The sequence below is a fragment of the Capra hircus genome, chromosome 17 (genome assembly GCF_001704415.2).
Source record: "Capra hircus breed San Clemente chromosome 17, ASM170441v1, whole genome shotgun sequence".
NCBI classification, from domain to species: Eukaryota; Metazoa; Chordata; class Mammalia; order Artiodactyla; family Bovidae; genus Capra; species Capra hircus.
The window spans coordinates 13,292,930-13,311,409 of record NC_030824.1 but is presented as its reverse complement, the minus strand read 5'-3'; the positions used below and the strand labels follow the sequence as shown (position 1 = coordinate 13,311,409).

General features: G+C 44.9%; 1 protein-coding gene across 2 annotated transcripts in view; it reads left to right on the top strand.

Moving 5' to 3' along the window:
* The window catches only part of FBXO21 (F-box protein 21), a 36,974-nt gene continuing 20,366 nt past the window's right edge, over positions 1,873-18,480 (top strand). For both annotated transcript variants that reach the window (XM_018061219.1, XM_018061218.1), the window contains exons 1-7: positions 1,873-2,153; positions 3,033-3,168; positions 5,046-5,140; positions 12,064-12,185; positions 15,168-15,314; positions 15,614-15,750; positions 16,728-16,864. In XM_018061219.1, coding sequence (XP_017916708.1) covers positions 1,915-2,153; positions 3,033-3,168; positions 5,046-5,140; positions 12,064-12,185; positions 15,168-15,314; positions 15,614-15,750; positions 16,728-16,864 — 1,013 coding nt within the window. In that variant the 5' untranslated portion in view covers positions 1,873-1,914. The remainder of the gene's footprint in view (positions 2,154-3,032; positions 3,169-5,045; positions 5,141-12,063; positions 12,186-15,167; positions 15,315-15,613; positions 15,751-16,727; positions 16,865-18,480) is intronic.

The following is an 18,480-nucleotide window of genomic DNA, read 5'->3' as shown; positions in this document are numbered from 1 at the left end:
TGCAATGCTTGGCTGTCTATAAAACGGTGGGATTTCTCTCTGTGATCTCATTAGTGGGTTACCTGTGATGTATATCACCATCTGGTTTAATGCATGTTCAAAAATAAAAATGTTCTTCTTTCCTAGGGCTTGGGGAGGATTCTCTGGATTGGCAGAGGAGAATTTAATTTTAATTGTCATTGATCAGAAAGCAAGAGTCATTCATAAAAACAGCTTCCACCTCACAGGCTGGAAACTTTGCCAAGGTCTGAGTGTCACCAAGGTTGATGTTCACCTTCTCGGAGCCAGGGCGGGACTGTTAGGAGCCGCAGTAGAGATATGGACAGAGACAGTGGCTGAAGAGAGAGAAGAGACAGATTTGATGGATATTAAGAATGATCATTCAGACAAGAAACTGCTTCCCTGTTTCCCCTCAGAAAAGCTTCTTTGAAGTAACTGAGGCACAGAAATCTTAACCTGTATTGGGCATCTGAATACAAATAGTGTATGTTAGCACATAGCTCAACCCTTTTTCCAGGTCCTGTGAGATCTAACCGTGGTTAGCATGTGCAGTGGTTGAAAGCTTCGAATCTGGAGCCACCACCTGATTCCAACTCAGAGTTCTTCAGCTAAGCCTTTCCCCGTTTCCTGGCCTACAAAACTAAGAGCACAGAAACAAGGTTGTTTCCATCTCCTAGGTTTTGGATTTACCTCTTACTCAGCGACGGGAACTGATGTATGTGCATTGTTTCATTTAATAGGAAGACCTATTGTTATTCCCATTTCATAGATGTGAAGACAGAGGCTTGGAGATGTTATGCTCTACTGGGCATTTGGACCCAGATGGTGAGGGAGAGAGAAGTGAGAAGGATGGCAATAGGTTCCAGTTTTGCAGGAATGCATGGATGGGTAGCCCCTTCCAAGGCAGGAACCACTGGGAAAGAAGGTAAACTTGGGGAAGGGGGTGAGGACTTTGAGCTCCTGGGAGGCAAGGACACTGTCTTATCCACCTCTGTGTCCCCAAGGCACACAGTACAGGGCCTGGCACAAAACTGAGCTGAAAAACTTAAACAGGTGCAGGTGTGGGAAAAAAGAGAGTGCCTGCCCATAGCTGAATGGGAACTCCTGTTTGGAGGATTCAAATCCAGATTTGACCACTTTTTGTCTCTGTCACTTTTAATGAGTACACTCATCTCTGTGAACTAGGTCTTCCTTATCTGTAGATCAAATATAAACATGGTACCTGTCACAGCCGGGCTCACATAGGCTGCCGTGAAGAACGTGCTTACAATGCTTGGCACAGCACCCACTCATGAGTTTTATTATTAGAGCATACTGGTTTAGCATCCAGTCAAGCAGAGTCAAGCAGATCTGGGTTAGAATCTAGGACAAGGGACTCCCAACAAGTCCATTTATCTCCCTGAACCTCAGTTTCCCCATCTGTAACTTGGGAAGAAGAATAGTTCTCAGGGTGATTGCGGAGGATGGAAGCTACTAATCCTGTCCCCTCATAGCTCCCAGGCCCACAGCGACGCTATTTTCCAAGACGCGTTTCCTTCCCTTGGCCAGGGGCGCAGCCCTCCCGGAGCAGCTGGGGCTGAGGGGGTGTGGCCACGGGCCTGGGCTGTAGTGGGGGAGGGGGGACCCCAGCGCCCGCCCCTCGAGGTGGGTGGGCGGGGCCAAGAGGGGGAGAGGAGCTGAGGTGGGTGTGGCCACGGGCCTGAGCGGAGGGGGAGCGGGGTGACCCCGGCACCCGCCCCTCGAGGCGAGTGGGCGGGGCCAAGTGGGGCTGTGGCCACAGGCGTGGGCGGGGCGTGGGGAGCCGGGCGGGGGGACCTCGGCCCCCGCCCCTCGAGCCGGGTAGGCGGGGCCAAGGGGGCGCCCTGGCGCGAGCAAACGCGCGCGCGCGCGCGGGGCCCCAGGTACGCGGACAAGATGGCGGCGGCAGCGGTCGACAGCGCGATGGAGGTGGTGCCGGCGCTGGTGGAGGAGGCCGCGCCCGAGGCGGCGGGCCTCAACTGCCTCGTCAACCTGCCCGGAGAGGTGCTGGAGTACATCCTGTGTAGCGGCTCGCTGACGGCCGCCGACATCGGCCGCGTCTCCAGCACCTGCCGGCGGCTGCGCGAGCTGTGCCAGGGTAGTGGGAAGGTGTGGAAGGAGCAGTTCCGGGTGAGGTGAGCCCGCGCTCCCCCCTCTCTCTGCGCGCCCCCCACCCCACCCCGGGGCCCCGGCCTGGCTGTTCCGAGCCGCCGCCGCCTCCCTGCCGGCTCGCGGACCCCACCCCCGGGAGGACCCCTTCCCGCGGACAGAGACACAAAGGCCTCCAGGCCGCTGGCCCCTCCGTCCACGCCAGGCGGACCCGCGGATGCCCAGATTGCGTCTCGGGAAGCGCCCAGCAGCCCGGCCCCCCATCAAGGATGACGACCGTGGTTATCACCGCTGATCCATCCTGCGCGCTTCTTTTGTGCCCGACTCCGTGCTAAAATGTTTACACGGACCCGGTGATGCAGTGATCCTAACGGCCCTTTGAGGGAAGCGGGCGCAGCATCCCTTTGGCGGTTGGCCGAGAGCACAGATTTCGGTTAGGACCCGGCATAAAATCTGGCCCTGGCATACTCACCGTGTGACCTTGCGGGTAGCAGCTTCCCTTTTTGGAGCCTCATGTATCGACTTTAAATGGTGCTGTGATGAAGACCTATCTTTTACTGTGGTGGTTAGATGAGCTGATACATGGGGAGCCTTACACAGGGCCCCGCTCTTAGGAGGCGCACAATTAATGTTAACTGTGATTGCGATCACTGTGATTGTTGTTGCTACGACTGTCCCCATTTTATAAATGGGGAGTGAAGACACAGTATTGATATTGCTAAGCCAAGGTCACGGTGTATGCGAGTGCGTGCGCGCCGGGTGAAGATTTGAACTGGGTCCCTCGCTAGGGCCGCCCCTGATCCCTAAACCCAACTGCTTTCTCTGTTTTCCAAAGCTGCTTTTGATTCCTATTTCTTCTGCCTTTGCGTCTCTGTTAAGCTGAGGGGGTGTTCTTCTCCTTGTAGGTGGCCTTCCCTTATGAAACACTACAGCCCCACCGACTACGTCAATTGGTTGGAGGAGTACAAAGTTCGGCAAAAAGCTGGGTTAGAAGCCCGGAAGATTGTAGCCTCGTTCTCAAAGAGGTTCTTTTCAGAGCACGTAAGGATCCGTTGATGGAGCTCTAAGCATTTGCCTGCTAGCGGTGGTCTGCGTCTGGGTCTGTAGGCATTAGCTCATCCAGCTCTTTTTGCTATCTCCCTGTTCAGTGCGCTCACAGTCCCTTCCTCACTTACATGACTGCAAGAGTCATTGTGTCCTTTCCTCCTATCCAACAACACGGAGCCATTTGTCCCTGCCAGCTTTACTTTTCTAAAGCCAGAGAAAATGGGGGGAGGGATGGAGAGGGAGGGACCCGCACGCAATGTGGAGGGAATCCAGATCAGCACTATTTCTCTTTAAGGGAGTTAGACAGTATTTTTTGCAGTCTCTACATGATTGGGGGTGTCATCCATGATTGAACACTACAAATTTCACCCAGTAGTTTTCCCAGAATGGTTGACAAAATTAATACAGTTCTTCTCTCTGGCTTTGCAGGTTCAAACCAGTAGCGAATGCGTTATTTGTTAAGGTAACAGAGGATTAAAAGCTACCCATAAAGCGAGAATTATTACTCCCTCAGTGATACCATCTCATATACATTATTTCTGAAAAGTTGTGGGGTTTTTAATGTTTGTTTTTAATGTTGTTAAAATGCATGGGTTTGTTTGGTTTCCCTTCCCCAAATGTCTCACAGAAGTTTCTGTATGAGGTCCTGATTCTTAACTTTTTGCACATTCTGGAAAAGAGACAGCACTAATATTTTATTTCTGATTGGAGGTCCAGAAATGGAACCAGTCTGATTTATCCTGATTTACTGAACATTAATTCTGATTTCTAATTTTAATTACTTTTAATGAGTTCACACAATCCCTTTCAAGTTTTCGAAAGGGAAAATTCGAATGTGGCATGGATTTGAATATCTCTCCCTATAAAGAATAAAGCTTAGGTGTTCTCCAGTGTAATTTGTTTCTATAAACAAGTGTTTGTTGATGTCAGAATGACCTGAATTTGTGTCCTATTTGGGATAAGCCATATGCTGGCTAAAAGCGCTCATAGTCGCAGATATTCCACACTGGTCTAAACATGTTTGCACACATACACGTGGGGGTGCTGGATGTGCTTGATGCACTGGACACGAGCCACTCGTCTGCAGCCTCTGCTTACAGTCCAGCTGGTCTTGTGCGCATGTTTAACAGCCCGAGCCTTTGTCCAGTAAATGTCCAGTAATGGCGCATTGTTGTGTCTTTCCCCAGATCCGTCTTTCCCTGCACCTCTGCATGATTAGAAGTGTGTCGAGGACTTTGAACATAGCAGGACTGTACTTAGGATTGATCTGTGGGTAGATGATTACTTTGGCTCAGGACCCTTGTGGTCCTGTGTTTTCCACGTGCACACAGGCTGACAAGAAATTTCCTGCCGACTTTCAGAAAGAAAAGTGGGAAAAGGAATCAAAATTTTAAACCAAGGGGGCGGGGATCTTACAGCTCATCGCGCCACCAACTCAACTTACAGAGGAGAAAACATGCCTCAACCTTCAGAGTCACCCAAACCCCTAGACTTCCTTCTCTGGCCCTGGACTCCTAGTTGAATACAATGTTGCCAGCACAGAATAGGTACTGGGAAAGACATGATTTTTATATTTTTAGTCCTTCTTTCAGAGTTGTTTTTCCTTAGGTGAGAACTCTGGGTTATCACTTTCAGAAATTCCAGTCTATAAATTCCAAATATAATTCATTTGCAGCTAATAATATGATTTGAACAAATTACTGTTACCCACAGGTTCCTTTTCTCCCCTAGTGGGTGGGTTGTGCCAGATAGTGTGGGAGAGGTGTTACCGCTTCCTTGGAAGTGAACAGCTTTGCTTGTAACTTTGTGTGTGAGAGACAACAGCATTGCTACTCCTTACTGAGGCCTCTGTGCATCTGTCTTCTTCATAGGTCCCTTGTAACGGTTTCAGTGACATTGAGAATCTTGAGGGCCCTGAGATATTTTTTGAGGATGAGCTGGTGTGTATCCTAAATATGGAAGGAAGGTAAGCTGTAGTTCTATCAGGAGTTTGTTTTACTAATAACCCCAGGATTAATTGCTGTAATAGGTGTGTGGCTGAACAATGAGACGTGTATTTCAAATGTTTCATGTTATATTCATGTCGCTGTAGTACTTTTTTGAAAAATTCTGTGTATACAAGGTAAATATACTAAGATAATTAATATTTAAAGAAATGGTGCAAAAATCGTTGTGGGAGAATTAGTGTTTATTCCTCCTGGGTGTCAAATACTGTGCTCTGGGTACTTGGGTCTATTATGTCGTTTGGGTAACACAAATTATCCTTTCTTTGTTGTCATCGCCAAACTTGCCTGTTGTGAGTTGAATTTAAAAAAATATTTTCCTTAGAGGCATGTCGTATTTAATGGATAATTTTTCATAGTTTCTGAATTCTGGTAAGACGTGATCTTACTTTAGCCGTGGACATTGTGGATATCTGGTAGAGTTGTTCATCGCTCCTGATCAAGAAGAACCCTTTGTCTCTTGGTTGTTGCTTAAAGTTTTTTATGCTTTGTATTTTCTGCTGTGAAGGTTAATTTCTAGTTTACCTGAAAGATGACTTGGCTTCCAGCCTGACTTACCTATGACAAATATTTTCTGCTCTAAAAGTTCTGGAAACTTGACTTGAGATGGAAGATAAGAATGCTATTTTAACATCTTCCTTAAGAGAGCTCATTGTGAAATAGCTCACAAGGCGTAAGGCGTTTTTCTTTACTGTGGTCAAAGGGCTTTAGGAGAGCGAAGTGTCTGTCAGTGGAGCAACTGTGAGGAGAGGTAAGGCGTGTCACTATTCTAGGCCTTGGATGAGTCCTGATGCAGAGGTCATTTTCCTGTTTCTATTTTGGTTTATCTATAAATGAATTGAAGTGTGATCTAATAGTCAGTATTGTGCAGCTTTAAAAATAAAAGTCGACCTCTCTTTTTTGCATATATACATACAGACTTTTAAATACATAGATAGTCAATACATACTGAGTTTATTGGTTGTTTGGGTTTGGTTGGATGTTTAGTGCAGACTTTGGTTTTTTTTTTCTTATTTATGTGGCTTTTCCTTCCTCCCTTCTCCCTCCATTTGCATTGGCCTTCCCTGCCCCTACTCCCATAATTTATGATGACAACCTAGATTGTAGCCCATGCTAATATGATAGACATGAGGATGGAGGGGATCATTACTTTACAAAACTGAGATCATATAATAGGTACTTTTCAATAAATATCTCTTCCTCCTCATTCAACATTACCCTGTGGAAATCTGTCCTGATCAATTGGTAAAAATCAAATTCACCTTTAATAATGACTGCCTGCTTTTTTTGTAGTATATACCATGACTCATTTAACCATCCCTCTATTGGTAATAACCACTTTCTTCTCCATTTTGTGTTACTGTGGAGAGTGATGTTTCTAGTGCTTTCATTTCTAAGTATTGGTTCCTAGGAGTGAGTTTCTTAAGTTAGACTATAGAACGTTGTTTGAAAACCATAAGGCAGTGCATAGGAGACATAAGAGATGCAGGTTCAATCCCTGGATCGGGAAGATCCGTTGGAGGAGGAAGTGGCAACCCACTCTGGTATTCTTGCCTGGGAAATCCCATGGACACAGGAGCCTGGTGGGCTACAGTCCATGGGGTTGTAAAGAACTGGACACAACTCAGTGCCTAAGTACACAAGGCAGAGCATGTCCTTGAATCAGACTTACTATCACAAAAATGTCAGTTCTTCCAAAATTAGTACATAAACTTAGTGCTGTTCCATTTAGGATCCAACAAGAGTTTTGTATGTCTTAAATGGATAGTATTGTCATAAAATATACACAGAAGAATACATTCACAAGAAGAGCCAGAAAAAACAGTTTTTAAATAATCACAATGGGAAACTTCTGGAATAGGAAATGGCAACCCACTCTAGTATTCTTGCCTGGGAAATCCCATGGACAGAGGAGCCTGGCAGGCTACAGTCCATGGGAACACAAACAGCTGGGCACGAGTGAGTGACTGAATACACGCACACAATAGGAAACTTCCACCACTTGATATTAGAACCTATTATAATGCTACCTGTTATCAAACATTACAAAATTTGAATAAAAATGGATAGCTCCATCAGTGGCAGAGGATCATTCAAAGCCATGTCCCAGCATGAAAGATAATGTATTCAAGCTCAGAGGGGAGAAGATGGATTATTTAATGAATGGTATTGGACATAACTGAATATCCATCTGGAAGAAAGTAAAACTTGCATCATGTACAAAAATTAAATTCTAAGATTAAACAACCTGAAGTTTTAAATTATCGCATGAAAATTTCAAGAAAACAGGAGACTTCGTGTGCAATCTAGGAATTCCTTCTGAACCATGACTGGTAATGCAAAGGCACTTTAAAAAAAAGACATGATTTTGCAGTTAAAAAAAAAAAAGATTTGTATGACCAAAGAAACTGTAAAGAATGTCAGTAGAATACTTAAAATTTCTGAAAAGAAATTTTAAAATGTACAAAGGATAAGAGAACAACATTCTCAGGAAAGCAAGTCCAGGCACTGACAGTCTAATAAAAATACCTTTAAATTCATTCAGATCAGTGTTAGATAATAATGAAGTGCTGCTTTTTTACTTACCAGCTTGGTTACAAAGACTAAATATGAATAGCCAGCAAAAAAGTATATTATTATAGTTTTTTTAAGAAATAAGATATCATAAATACGTTACTTTTTAGCCTGACAAATATTTTAAACCTAAAGCAGGTTGTTTTTTAATAGCAGAGAATACTTTCATGTTTGTAAATATTTTGGGGTGCTGGTTTTCATGCTGCTGCTAAGTCGCTTCAGCCGTGTCCGATTCTGTGCGACCCTATAGATGGCAGCCCACCAGGCTCCTCCATCCCTGGGATTCTCCAGGCAAGAACACTGGAGTGGGTTGCCGTTTCCTTCTCCAGTGCAGGAAAGTGAAAAGTGAAAGTGAAGTCGCTCAGTCGTGTCCGACTCTTAGCGACCCCATGGACTGTAGCCCACCAGGCTTCTCCGTCCATGGGATTTTCCAGGCAAGAGTATTGGAGAGTAGGGTGCCATTGCCTTCTCCCGCTGGTTTTCATAAATGACCCTATTTATATTCATTCTTGGCAAGTGGCTTGTTGTTTCAATATGGAAAGCATAGGAAGGAAGAAGCATAGTTTCCATAAATGCTAAGGCACTAATCCCTGGATATTTGAAAACAGTTTACATTTACATTCTTCGTGGTCTTAAAAAGGAGTAAATAAAGATTTGAAGCAGCATATTAGAAGAGCATACACCATAGTTAAGAAGACTGCCCAGAATGACCAACACTGAAGCATATTTCAGTAAAAAGATTGAACTTTAAAGACAGGAAAGTCCTTTGAGAATCCAAGTGAAAAAGATGAAGCCAGTTACAGGGAGAATAAGTCAGAATACCATCAGACTTTTCAACAGGATTAGTCTATTCCAGAGAAAAAGAGTAACACATTTAAGATATCCAAGGATGGAGAATGTCAGCCAAGGATTTTTATATCCAGCCAAATTGATTTCCAGATGTAAGAGCTGTGGAGAAACCTATCCACTTGCAGTAACTCAGGGACTTTTGAGCTCTGCCTGAAAAATGTGCTAGAAAATAAGCTTCAAACAACCAAAATAACCAGAGAGACCCTAATACAAGGAGTAGTGGTGAACATTAAGTATAGGTTTACTTGTAGAATTAAATCCAAGTGACAGTTGATAGGGACAAAGGTATTGTATGTGGTGGCTGTAAGCTCTGTGTAGATACAGTACACCTCTCCAAAAGAAATGAACAGACAATGGGGGAGAGTATGAGCAAAATGTTTCCCTGTTTTCAGGAACCATCAAGGTGATGAGAATATTGGTTTTGTTATTCTGAGGCTGGTGTGTGTGTGTGTGTGTGTGTGAGTGTGAGAGAGAGAGAGAGAGAGAGAGAGAGAGAGATGTGGAATAAAATAAGTGATCATGTGACATTCTGATTCATCCTTGGTATCCTGAAGAAATAGGATTCTCCTGGAGGAAAAAAGATATATATATATATATATATATATAAAATAGAAGGTAAAAGCTGGATAGTTGTGAGTTTAAATTAGATGTAGCAGTATGAACTCATAAGACACTTGGCACTGAAGTGTGTGTTAGGTATATATGTGTGCACATGTGCACACACTTACACGCCAGACTCACTGAAACGGTCTGGAAGCAAGCGCCAGCCCAGCAGAAGCGATCATCTGCAGTCCTCAGATGCTGGTCTTCTGTCCGTACTTCCCACAAGAGCAGCCAGGGTTTCTGGAGAAACGGCTGATTCCAGGTCCAGAGCAGGAAATGTAAAAGACGACCTGGGAGCATCCTGGAAGCCTGGAGCCAGAGAGCAAGGAAAGTAACAGTATTTCATGTCAGAAGTATCCATGGACAGGAGGCTTCCTTTAGACAAGTAGTGTTTCACGTCAGAAGTGTTCATGGGCCAGCGTGAGGAGGCTTCCTTTGGTCAGAGATGTGATGATTAAATCATTCACATGGACAGTAACTAAAACGTAAACTCATAATAGTTAACAACAACTAATTAATTGGTCGCCTTTGGAGGATAATAACAAACCAAAGTATTGTTTTGGGATCTGATGAAAGTAGTGAGCATTTATTCCACCTTTTCCTACATACGCTGCCACTGGGGGACCAGATAATAGATGAGGGGAAATTATTCTTCATAGTAAAATATTCTAGCTAGTAATGAAAAGGGATAGTTAAATTAGAATATCACCACTTTAGGGCCTTTGGTGAATAAATGGACCTGGGCCTTTGAGTAGCAATCGCTGCTGACATCACAGAAAGAGATACCCGAGGCACGATTGCCTTCTCACCACCACCTATGAAGAGTAAATGGAATCTGAATCTGATCAAGCCTTTACATCCAGTTTACAGGAATTTAGAAAACAACATGTTAAGCTATACCACGTAGATGCAGTGAGCAAATTCCAGACTGTGGGAAAGTACAGGTCAAACAACCAGGTTTCTTCAACAAATAAAATACAAGGGGGAAAAAAGATGAAGGGGAAGCCTGTGATTTTTAAGTGACTTAAAAGGAATCTTACCAGACTAGTCTGGAGTTTTTAGGGATGCATGTTTGTGAAAGCTCTGGAGAAAAGCAAAGTAGTGATGACCACAGAGCGCAGATTGTGATCATTGTCACAGGGTGGGGGTGGGGTGGGGGGAGAGGGCCCATGGAGGGCTTCCAGGGTTTCTTCAGAGTTCTGTTTCTTGGCCTGAGTGGGGGATCCAGGGGTGTTTGCCTTGTAGTAATTAAGATATTTATTTGATTCATGTGATTTTCTCAATTGCAATATTTTACAACCCAAAGATTAAAAAGCTGATAAAACCTCTGCTGATTTGCATTGACTCCCTAAAAATTGAAGAGTCCTTTATTTATGAAGCCAGGCAGATAAGATAATCATTAACTCCCTGCTACTTCCCACAATCCCTGTGTGTATGTGAAAGATCTAGTGGAGAAATTCAGTTGCTCAGCAGTCATTTACTGAGCACCTGTGGTGTCAGACATTATTCTGGGTGCTGAGGATACAGCAGTGAGCCACACTTAAAAACCTTGCCCTCAGGGAGCTCACACTCGAGTGGAGAAGAGAGGTGCTGAACAAAGTAAAATATTTATTAGGAAATGAGAAGTGTTCTAGAGAACTGTTAACCAGGGAAGAGGGTGAGCGAGTCGTGGGGGCGGCGGGGGGGGTGGCGCGGGGGTCCAGTTTTAAACAGAGTGGTTGGAGAGAGCCTTACTCAACGTGACATTTGAATCAAAACCTGAAAGGAGATGAGGGCCCAGATTGCAGCTCTCCAGGGAAAGGATGTTCTAGACAGGAGGAACTGAGTGCCTAAGGTGAGGAGGCCTAGTGTGAGCTCTACCAGCTGTGATGAAGGGATGGTCAGAAAGCCCCCACAGCCGGTGACTGGACTGAGTGGGGTGGGGTGTGATACAGGAACCGAGGGGTCAGATAGGCAACTGGGGCAAGAGTGTAAAGGACCGTTCCGGCCATCATGGGGACGTGGATTTTTACTTTGAGCAAGGTGGAAAACCGTTGGAGAATTTGGGGCAGAGGATTTTTGTGCTGACTTCACACGTCAGCTGGAGTCCTCTCGCTGCCCTGTTGAACATTGACTACGACTGTTCAAAGCAGAAGCTGCTGTGAAACAGGTGACGGAGGCTGGTGGTTTAGTTGAGTTAGTGAGACGTTTATGTCTCTGGTACATTTGGATGATAAGACTAATAACTATTGGCAGATGGATTGAATATGACTGAGAAAAAGCAAGGAGTCAAGGATGACTCCAAAGGTTTGGCCCACCTGGAATGATGGAGTTGCCTCAATCTGAGATGGGCATGACCCTAGGAAGGGAAGAAAGTTAAGGTCTCATCAGATACTGAGGTGGGATATCATTGTAGCAGTTGGATATACAGGTGTGGACTTGAGGGAAGAAATCTGTTCTGGAAAATAAGTCGGGGGCTGTCGGTATGGATGGTGTCTGAAGCCGTGAGAATGGATGAGACAGCCGCAGCCTGAGGCCTGAGTTACCGCTGGCCGGTGCCAGGTGGCCAGCAAGCTTTCAGGTGCCTCACGCCTGTCTCCTGAGACTCACCCTCTTTCATTTCCTGTCAGTGTATCTGAAGCCAAATGGATAACTGTTTCTTGAATTTCAGCACAGCTAATTTAGTGGCAAATTACAAATTCCAAGTCCTAAATTCTGCTGTTTCCATGATAAGTACTCTGTGCTTGTGAGCCAGTTATACTTTTCTTGTGAAGTAGACTCTTAACACAGTATGATTAGTATGACAGAAAGAAATGGATAATGGAAAGTTTTAGTATCTTAATTCTTATTGACTTATTGCTAACTTGTTTGTTTTTTCCAGAAAAGCTTTGACCTGGAAATACTATGCCAAAAAAATCCTTTATTACCTACGACAGCAGAAAATTTTAAATAATCTTAAGGCTTTTCTTCAACAGCCTGATGACTATGAATCGTATCTTGAAGGTGAGACTTCAGCACTGATATTGTGATAGTCAGCTAAGTTGCCCTTAAGAGCAGCGGTGGAAAGTGGCCCTGATGAAGCAGCGGTAGAGAAGGAAACTGGAGGTTGGGATATGTGGTCTGATCAGTTAGCTAAGCAAAATGCTTGCATTTAGAGCTAAGATCTGGTCAGAATCTTCAGCTGTCAGCCAAAGAGTGTTTTCTAAAGATGCACTGTCAGTTCAAAGTATGAAACTGATATTTTAGCTAAGGAGGTTAATTCCCGGTTTTTCTAAGTTTTACAGTCTGATTTCCACATCAGAAACAAATGTGTCCAGTTTTGTCTCCATGCGACCTTGAGCAAATCCCTTATTAACCTTTCTGGTTGGAGTTTAATGAGGACAAAATGTTCCTGCACGTCAGTGAGTCTGCCGGTCCATAATGAGCAGTGAGTGGAAAGAAGTCCTGTGGACAGGCAAGATGATGGGGAGAACTTTGTGTTCCTGTCCAGCTGGACGAGAACACAATGTGACTTCACTTTTTAAAAACGATTTTAAATTCCTAACATATTACCCAGACACTCCCGCAGATTATGGTTATGAAATATATGTGTGACTCTTCATTCACTTTCATTCCCTACTCCCAGTGATATACCCAGTGCGTTAGTTTTTTTTTTCCCTTGCTCATAGTCATGTCTCCATTCTCTTCCTGGTCTCCTGCAGGCCTCCCTGCCTCTCCCAGCAGCAGCTTTCTAAGCAATGCTTGCTTTCATGGGCATCGCCCCTTCTGGCTCCCAAGGCAGTAGCATACAGTGCCAGCCCCGTCTGAAACCCAGCCTTCCCTGCACGCCCCATGATATTGCCACATGGCCCGCTGACGTCCTTTTTAAAATTCTCTGCCTGCTTTCAGTCCCCTCCTTAATTTGGTCAGGCCTTTCTCCATCACTCTCCAGAATGTGCCATTTGCTCCAGCCAGGCCGCTCTCCTTACTGGCACCCTACACACAGGTACCTGGCTTCACTTCCTCATGGATGGTATCCCTTTTCTTTAGGATTCCATTCTATGTCCTGCTCGCCCTCCAGGTTCATTCCAGGTTTCATTTGCATGAAGTTTCTCTGATGGCTGCAGCACTTGCAGATTTTGCTGCCTCCAACCTAACACAGCAGCAGTGGCTGGTAAACCCTGTCCATCCCTTCTCCAGTGGTGACTGTATTTCTTGGTTCTTTGGCCTTAGAATCGAGATCTACTCTGCAGTGCTGTGCGCAGCTTCTTGTTGATTGATCTTGTTGGTTATGCCATCTAGAAGGAATTGAAGTGACTGCTTCAGTTCATTAAAATATCTTCAGTGCCCTGGAGTCTTCGCATATGTGTCCTGGAGTTGAGAGTCATCTTTTGTTTATTCCACAGTCAAGAATAACTTGATGAGCTTAATTTATTAAAACAATTAACTTCTCTTTCACCTTTATAATATTATAAAGTAATATCATTTTTTTAAGTTCAGTCACTCAGTCCTGTCTGACTCTTTGCAACACCATGGACACAGCATGCCAGGCTTCACTGTCACTCACCAACTTCTGGATCTTGCTCAGATTCATGTCCATTGAGTCTGATGACATCCAACCATCTCATTCTCGGTCATCCCCTTCTCCTCCTGCCCTCAGTCTTTCCCAGCATCAGGGTCTTTTCCACTGAGTCATTTCTTCACATCAGATGGCCAAAGTATTGGAGATTCAGCATCAGTCCTTCCCACGAATATTCAGGACTTATTTCCTTTAGGATTGACTGGTTTGATCTTCTAGCAGTCCAAGGGACTCTTAAAAGAGTCTTCTCCAACACTTCAGTTCAAAAGCTTCAATTCTTCAGCACTCAGCTTTCTTTATGGTCTAACTGTCATATCCATACGTGACTACTGGAAAAACCATAGCTTTGATGGACCTGCCAGCAAAGTAATGTCTCTGCTTATTAATATACTGTGTAGGTTGGTCAGAGCTTTTTTCCCCAGGAGCAAGTGTCTTTTAATTTCATGGCTGCAGTTAGCATCTGCAGTGATATTTTAAGTAGTTGAGTGAATAGAGGTTGGCTCCAGGATTCTGGTTCTGAGTGACAGACTAGAATCGTCCGATGCCATTGATGAAGTCTAGGGAGCAGCAGTCAGACACAGTGGATCCCAGAGCCATGCAGCAGAAGCCTTGTCACCTGGCTGATGGGAATCTCAGTCCCAAGGAGGCCCAGGAGCCAGGCCTGGGCTGGTGGAAAAACCAGAACTGGGGTCCTGGTCACTTGATACCCTGGTCACTTGGGGATCAAGTTAGGGAATCTGGGTCTTGAGCTGGTTTGAGACCTTGTGGATTTTAAGGGACTCCACAGCTTCCCAAGTGAAAATATCCTATGACAGATAAGCAAGTTAGCTGTTCGATTCTAGGGTTAAAAAGTGACCTGAGGCAGTAAAGTAATGATTTTTGACAGACAGTGTCTCTGGTGTGCTCTGTGCAACTTTTTAGCTGTGGGTTTCTTGAGTGTAACTGTTTAACTTCAAACTCCAGTTATCTCCAAAGTCCATTTACTGGCTTAACCTTTCAGGGGAATAGTTTGTGGAAATGGCATATCTGACATTGTGGCCTTTCAACGATTTTTTTTTTTTCCAAGTCAAAATGCTGTCATATACTATTGAGTTCTCAAGAGTTGTTGGATTTTGAATTATAATTAAGAGGGGAAGAGAAGTAGCCTGAAAAGAGCTCCTTTATGGTATTTATCTCTGTTGGCAGTAGACCATGGGTATATGTGTCAGAGTAAGTCCTTGACCTCTGAAAGAGTTTTGGTATATTAATAATGAAATGTCAGCTCCTTGGTTGTAAGCACATTGCCCCTTCTCAGTGGATTAGAAGCCAGGCCTGACATCCAGGATAGGAACCATCCGAGGAGTATGGCCTCAGGAGTCTGGGACGAATGACCACTGTTAAGAAAAGGCAAATGTAAGAACTTATCCCATGATTCTTATTCGTTTCAGGCGCGGTGTATATTGACCAGTACTGCAACCCTCTCTCTGACATCAGTCTCAAGGACATCCAGGCTCAGATTGACAGCATCGTGGAGCTTGTTTGCAAAACCCTCCGGGGCATAAACAGTCGCCACCCCAGCTTGGCCTTCAAGGCAGGTGTGGAATTGCTTTGGATCCAGCTGTATTTATAAAAGAAAAACCTAGAGTGATTGGTTAATTTGGAAAATTCTGCAGTGCGTTCCCATTATGTCCCCTCAAAGCGATAGATAACACAACCACCGATTCACCCGAATGATGTCAGAGGCTTCAAACACATAGTCTCTTTTCCACCCAGCATTGGCAACACCTGATGAGCCTTCCTAGGACGTGGCCAGTGTCTGCACGTTGGGTTGTTGGGGACACTCCTCACAGCATTATTTGTGCTTGTGTCCTCAGAGTAGGTCTCTGTGTTTCAGGCGAGTCCTCCATGATCATGGAAATAGAGCTCCAGAGTCAGGTGCTGGATGCCATGAACCATGTCCTGTATGACCAGCTGAAGTTCAAGGGGAACCGAATGGATTACTACAACGCCTTGAACTTATATATGCACCAGGTACACGTGGGGGTGAGAGAAAATACTGTTAAGATATATGTAGGTGGAGCTTACCTCTGATGAACTGTACAGTGTTTGAGGGCAAGGACTAGATTTTGTCGGTCTGCCAATGCCTGGTGAGACTCATTTTTTGCCTTTCCTATGAGGATATTGCTGTGGATTTTATCTGATTCATCACAGAGCACCCTCTTGTCTGAAAACCCTCGAAGTAAATTCCTGGCTAGAAATAGGTACGCCTCTGACTCAGTGTGGTCAGATCGCTTCTTGTGAACGGTAAACAGTGAAACTAAGCAGGTCTCCCTTCTTGCACTGGCCTGCAGGAAGACTGGAGGAAATGAGTGACCGACTGCATCATTGATGCTTATTTTCTGTTTGCTTTCTACCTCTCTGTTTTTATATCTGTTCTGTTGCTCTCTCTCAGACCCGTATTTTCTTTTGTCATATCTTACACACTTTTCTTTGAAATACCCTTAAGTTCTTCCTAGACAAAGGAGGGCCTAACCATAGGTCTATAGACTTCTGCTGTGAAGGCCAGACGGTGACTTCTCTCGACCTGGCTCCTCAGGCCAAATGCCCTCTGTCCTAACCGCTCAGTTCTGCCCTAGTCACGTGAAGGAAAATGCAAACCATCCAGAAACAGAGGAGTGTGGCTGTGTCCCCATAAAACTTTGTGTGTGGACGTGGACACGTGAATTTCACAGTTTTCACATTTTATGAAATAGTGTTCGGTCGACTTCTTGTAAACATTAAAAAAATGCTAAAATTCTTCTTAAGCAGGCAATCCAAAAACAGCTGATCGATCTGATGTGGACTGCAGCCTGCAGAGCCCTGACCTAAATAAATAAAATACTCACCCATTTAACTCTGCAAACCTATCCTCGCACCTGCTGCACAGTGGGCGCCGACTGGGAAGGTGTGTGGAAGAGGTGAGAAGGTGTGGTTTTCTGTGTGAAGCTAAAGCCTGCTTTCTTCTCTAGGTGTTAATCCGCAGAACAGGAATCCCCATCAGCATGTCTCTGCTCTACCTGACAATTGCCCGGCAGTTGGGGGTCCCACTGGAGCCTGTCAACTTCCCCAGCCACTTCTTACTAAGGTGGTGCCAAGGTGCAGAAGGGTAAGCCGTCTCTGACCCCGCGTGATGCCCTGTGCTGAGAGAAGTGTAGCAGCGGAAGTTGTCAAGGGGACCAGGGTGGTGAGAGCTGGTTTGCTCTTGATTGTATCCAGGCCCATAATCTGTTCCGGGGAGAAGGGCAGTGTGCATTCTTCTGCCTTGTTTCTCCCAAGGGGAGTGTGACTCTCCAGTTATCTCAAAGAAAACAGTTTACTTTTGAAGGACTAACAGTTCAGGGTCTTGTATGAATCTCAGTCTCTTTGTTCCAAAGCAAATCAGTGACAAAGAATTCTTAAGCTGTTTCTTCCCAGTCTTCCATAAAACCTCCCACAGAAGGGAGGTGGGGGTGGGGTGGGGGACTCAGAGGGAACTGGGCTGGGGAGAGGGAGCTGGGCTGCCAGGTTCTTAATTTGCAAAAGCCAATAGGCATGTTCTCAGCAGGGGAGCTCCTTCAGGCAAGGTTAGTGCCTGCTTTGCAGACCAGGTTAAAGAGTTCTGTTTTGTTCTCTCTTTTTTTTAAACCTGGTATCCTGTTGGACGTAAAGCTCCTTTACAGCAGTAGTCTAGCTTTTTTGAAAGCAGTTCATCAAATGGGTAGAGATGCCCTCTCTTTAAAAGTGCCCTTTAGAGGGAAAAGAAACAAAGTTATTTGATTACATCCTGTTATTTGAGACTACTTCCTGATGACTAGCCCTGGTACCCTTTGCTGAAGTGATGAGCAGAATGAAAGAAAGTAGCTGAGCTTTGAAGTTCAACTGGGTTCAGACCTCAGCTTCCTCTGGGCTTAAGTTTCTTCCTCTGTAAAATGGGGCCGATGTTTTTCATACAGTGGTTTGGAGGGTTCAGTGAGAGAACCCAAATGCTTTACACACGTGGTGGAATTCTGTTGCTGGTCTCTGTTTCCACCTCTGGGTTTGGGAAATAAAACACCTCCTTGGTATTCTCCATTCTTTTCTCCCTTTTCTCCTTTCTAGAGTTTAGTTTGAAAGTATTTGTTATTTCCATGCATATTTTTGTATTCTATGACGTGTGTGTTTCCTTAAATAGGAAGTACAGGCTTCCCTTTTTTCCCAAATATAATCTGTTTCTTCAGATGTATTGGATAGTTTCTCTGTGGGAGAGTAGGCACCCATTTTCCATTATTTTAAATGAAAAAAAAATGCTTTTTCAGCCCATTCCCTCTCCCTGAGTAACTCAACAACTTCCCCAAATATCTAAAACGTCCTTAAATGTTTATATTATTTAATGGTCCACCAACGACTTCTGCATGATACAGAGCATTTAAAACACCAATTACCATGTTATTGACCGCAGTAACCCATTGCTGGGCACGTTTGTGTGTGCCAACAGGATTGTGTGTCCTTGTTTAGGCTCCAGTGAGTATACACCACATTGCAGACGAACAGTGAAGGGGTTTGTTAGCACCGCAGACACCTGGCAGATGCTGAGACCCGTGAAGGTGTGGCCCGTGGGGGCGCGCGCGCCTGCTGGGCCCTCAGCCTCCATGTCTGCACCGAGACAATAGTGCTTGCTGACTGTGACCGTATCGTGAGTCTTAAAGACTAGGCGGCTGAGAGCCGCATGGAGTCCTTCAAAATCACCCTGGCTCCTCTAAGCCT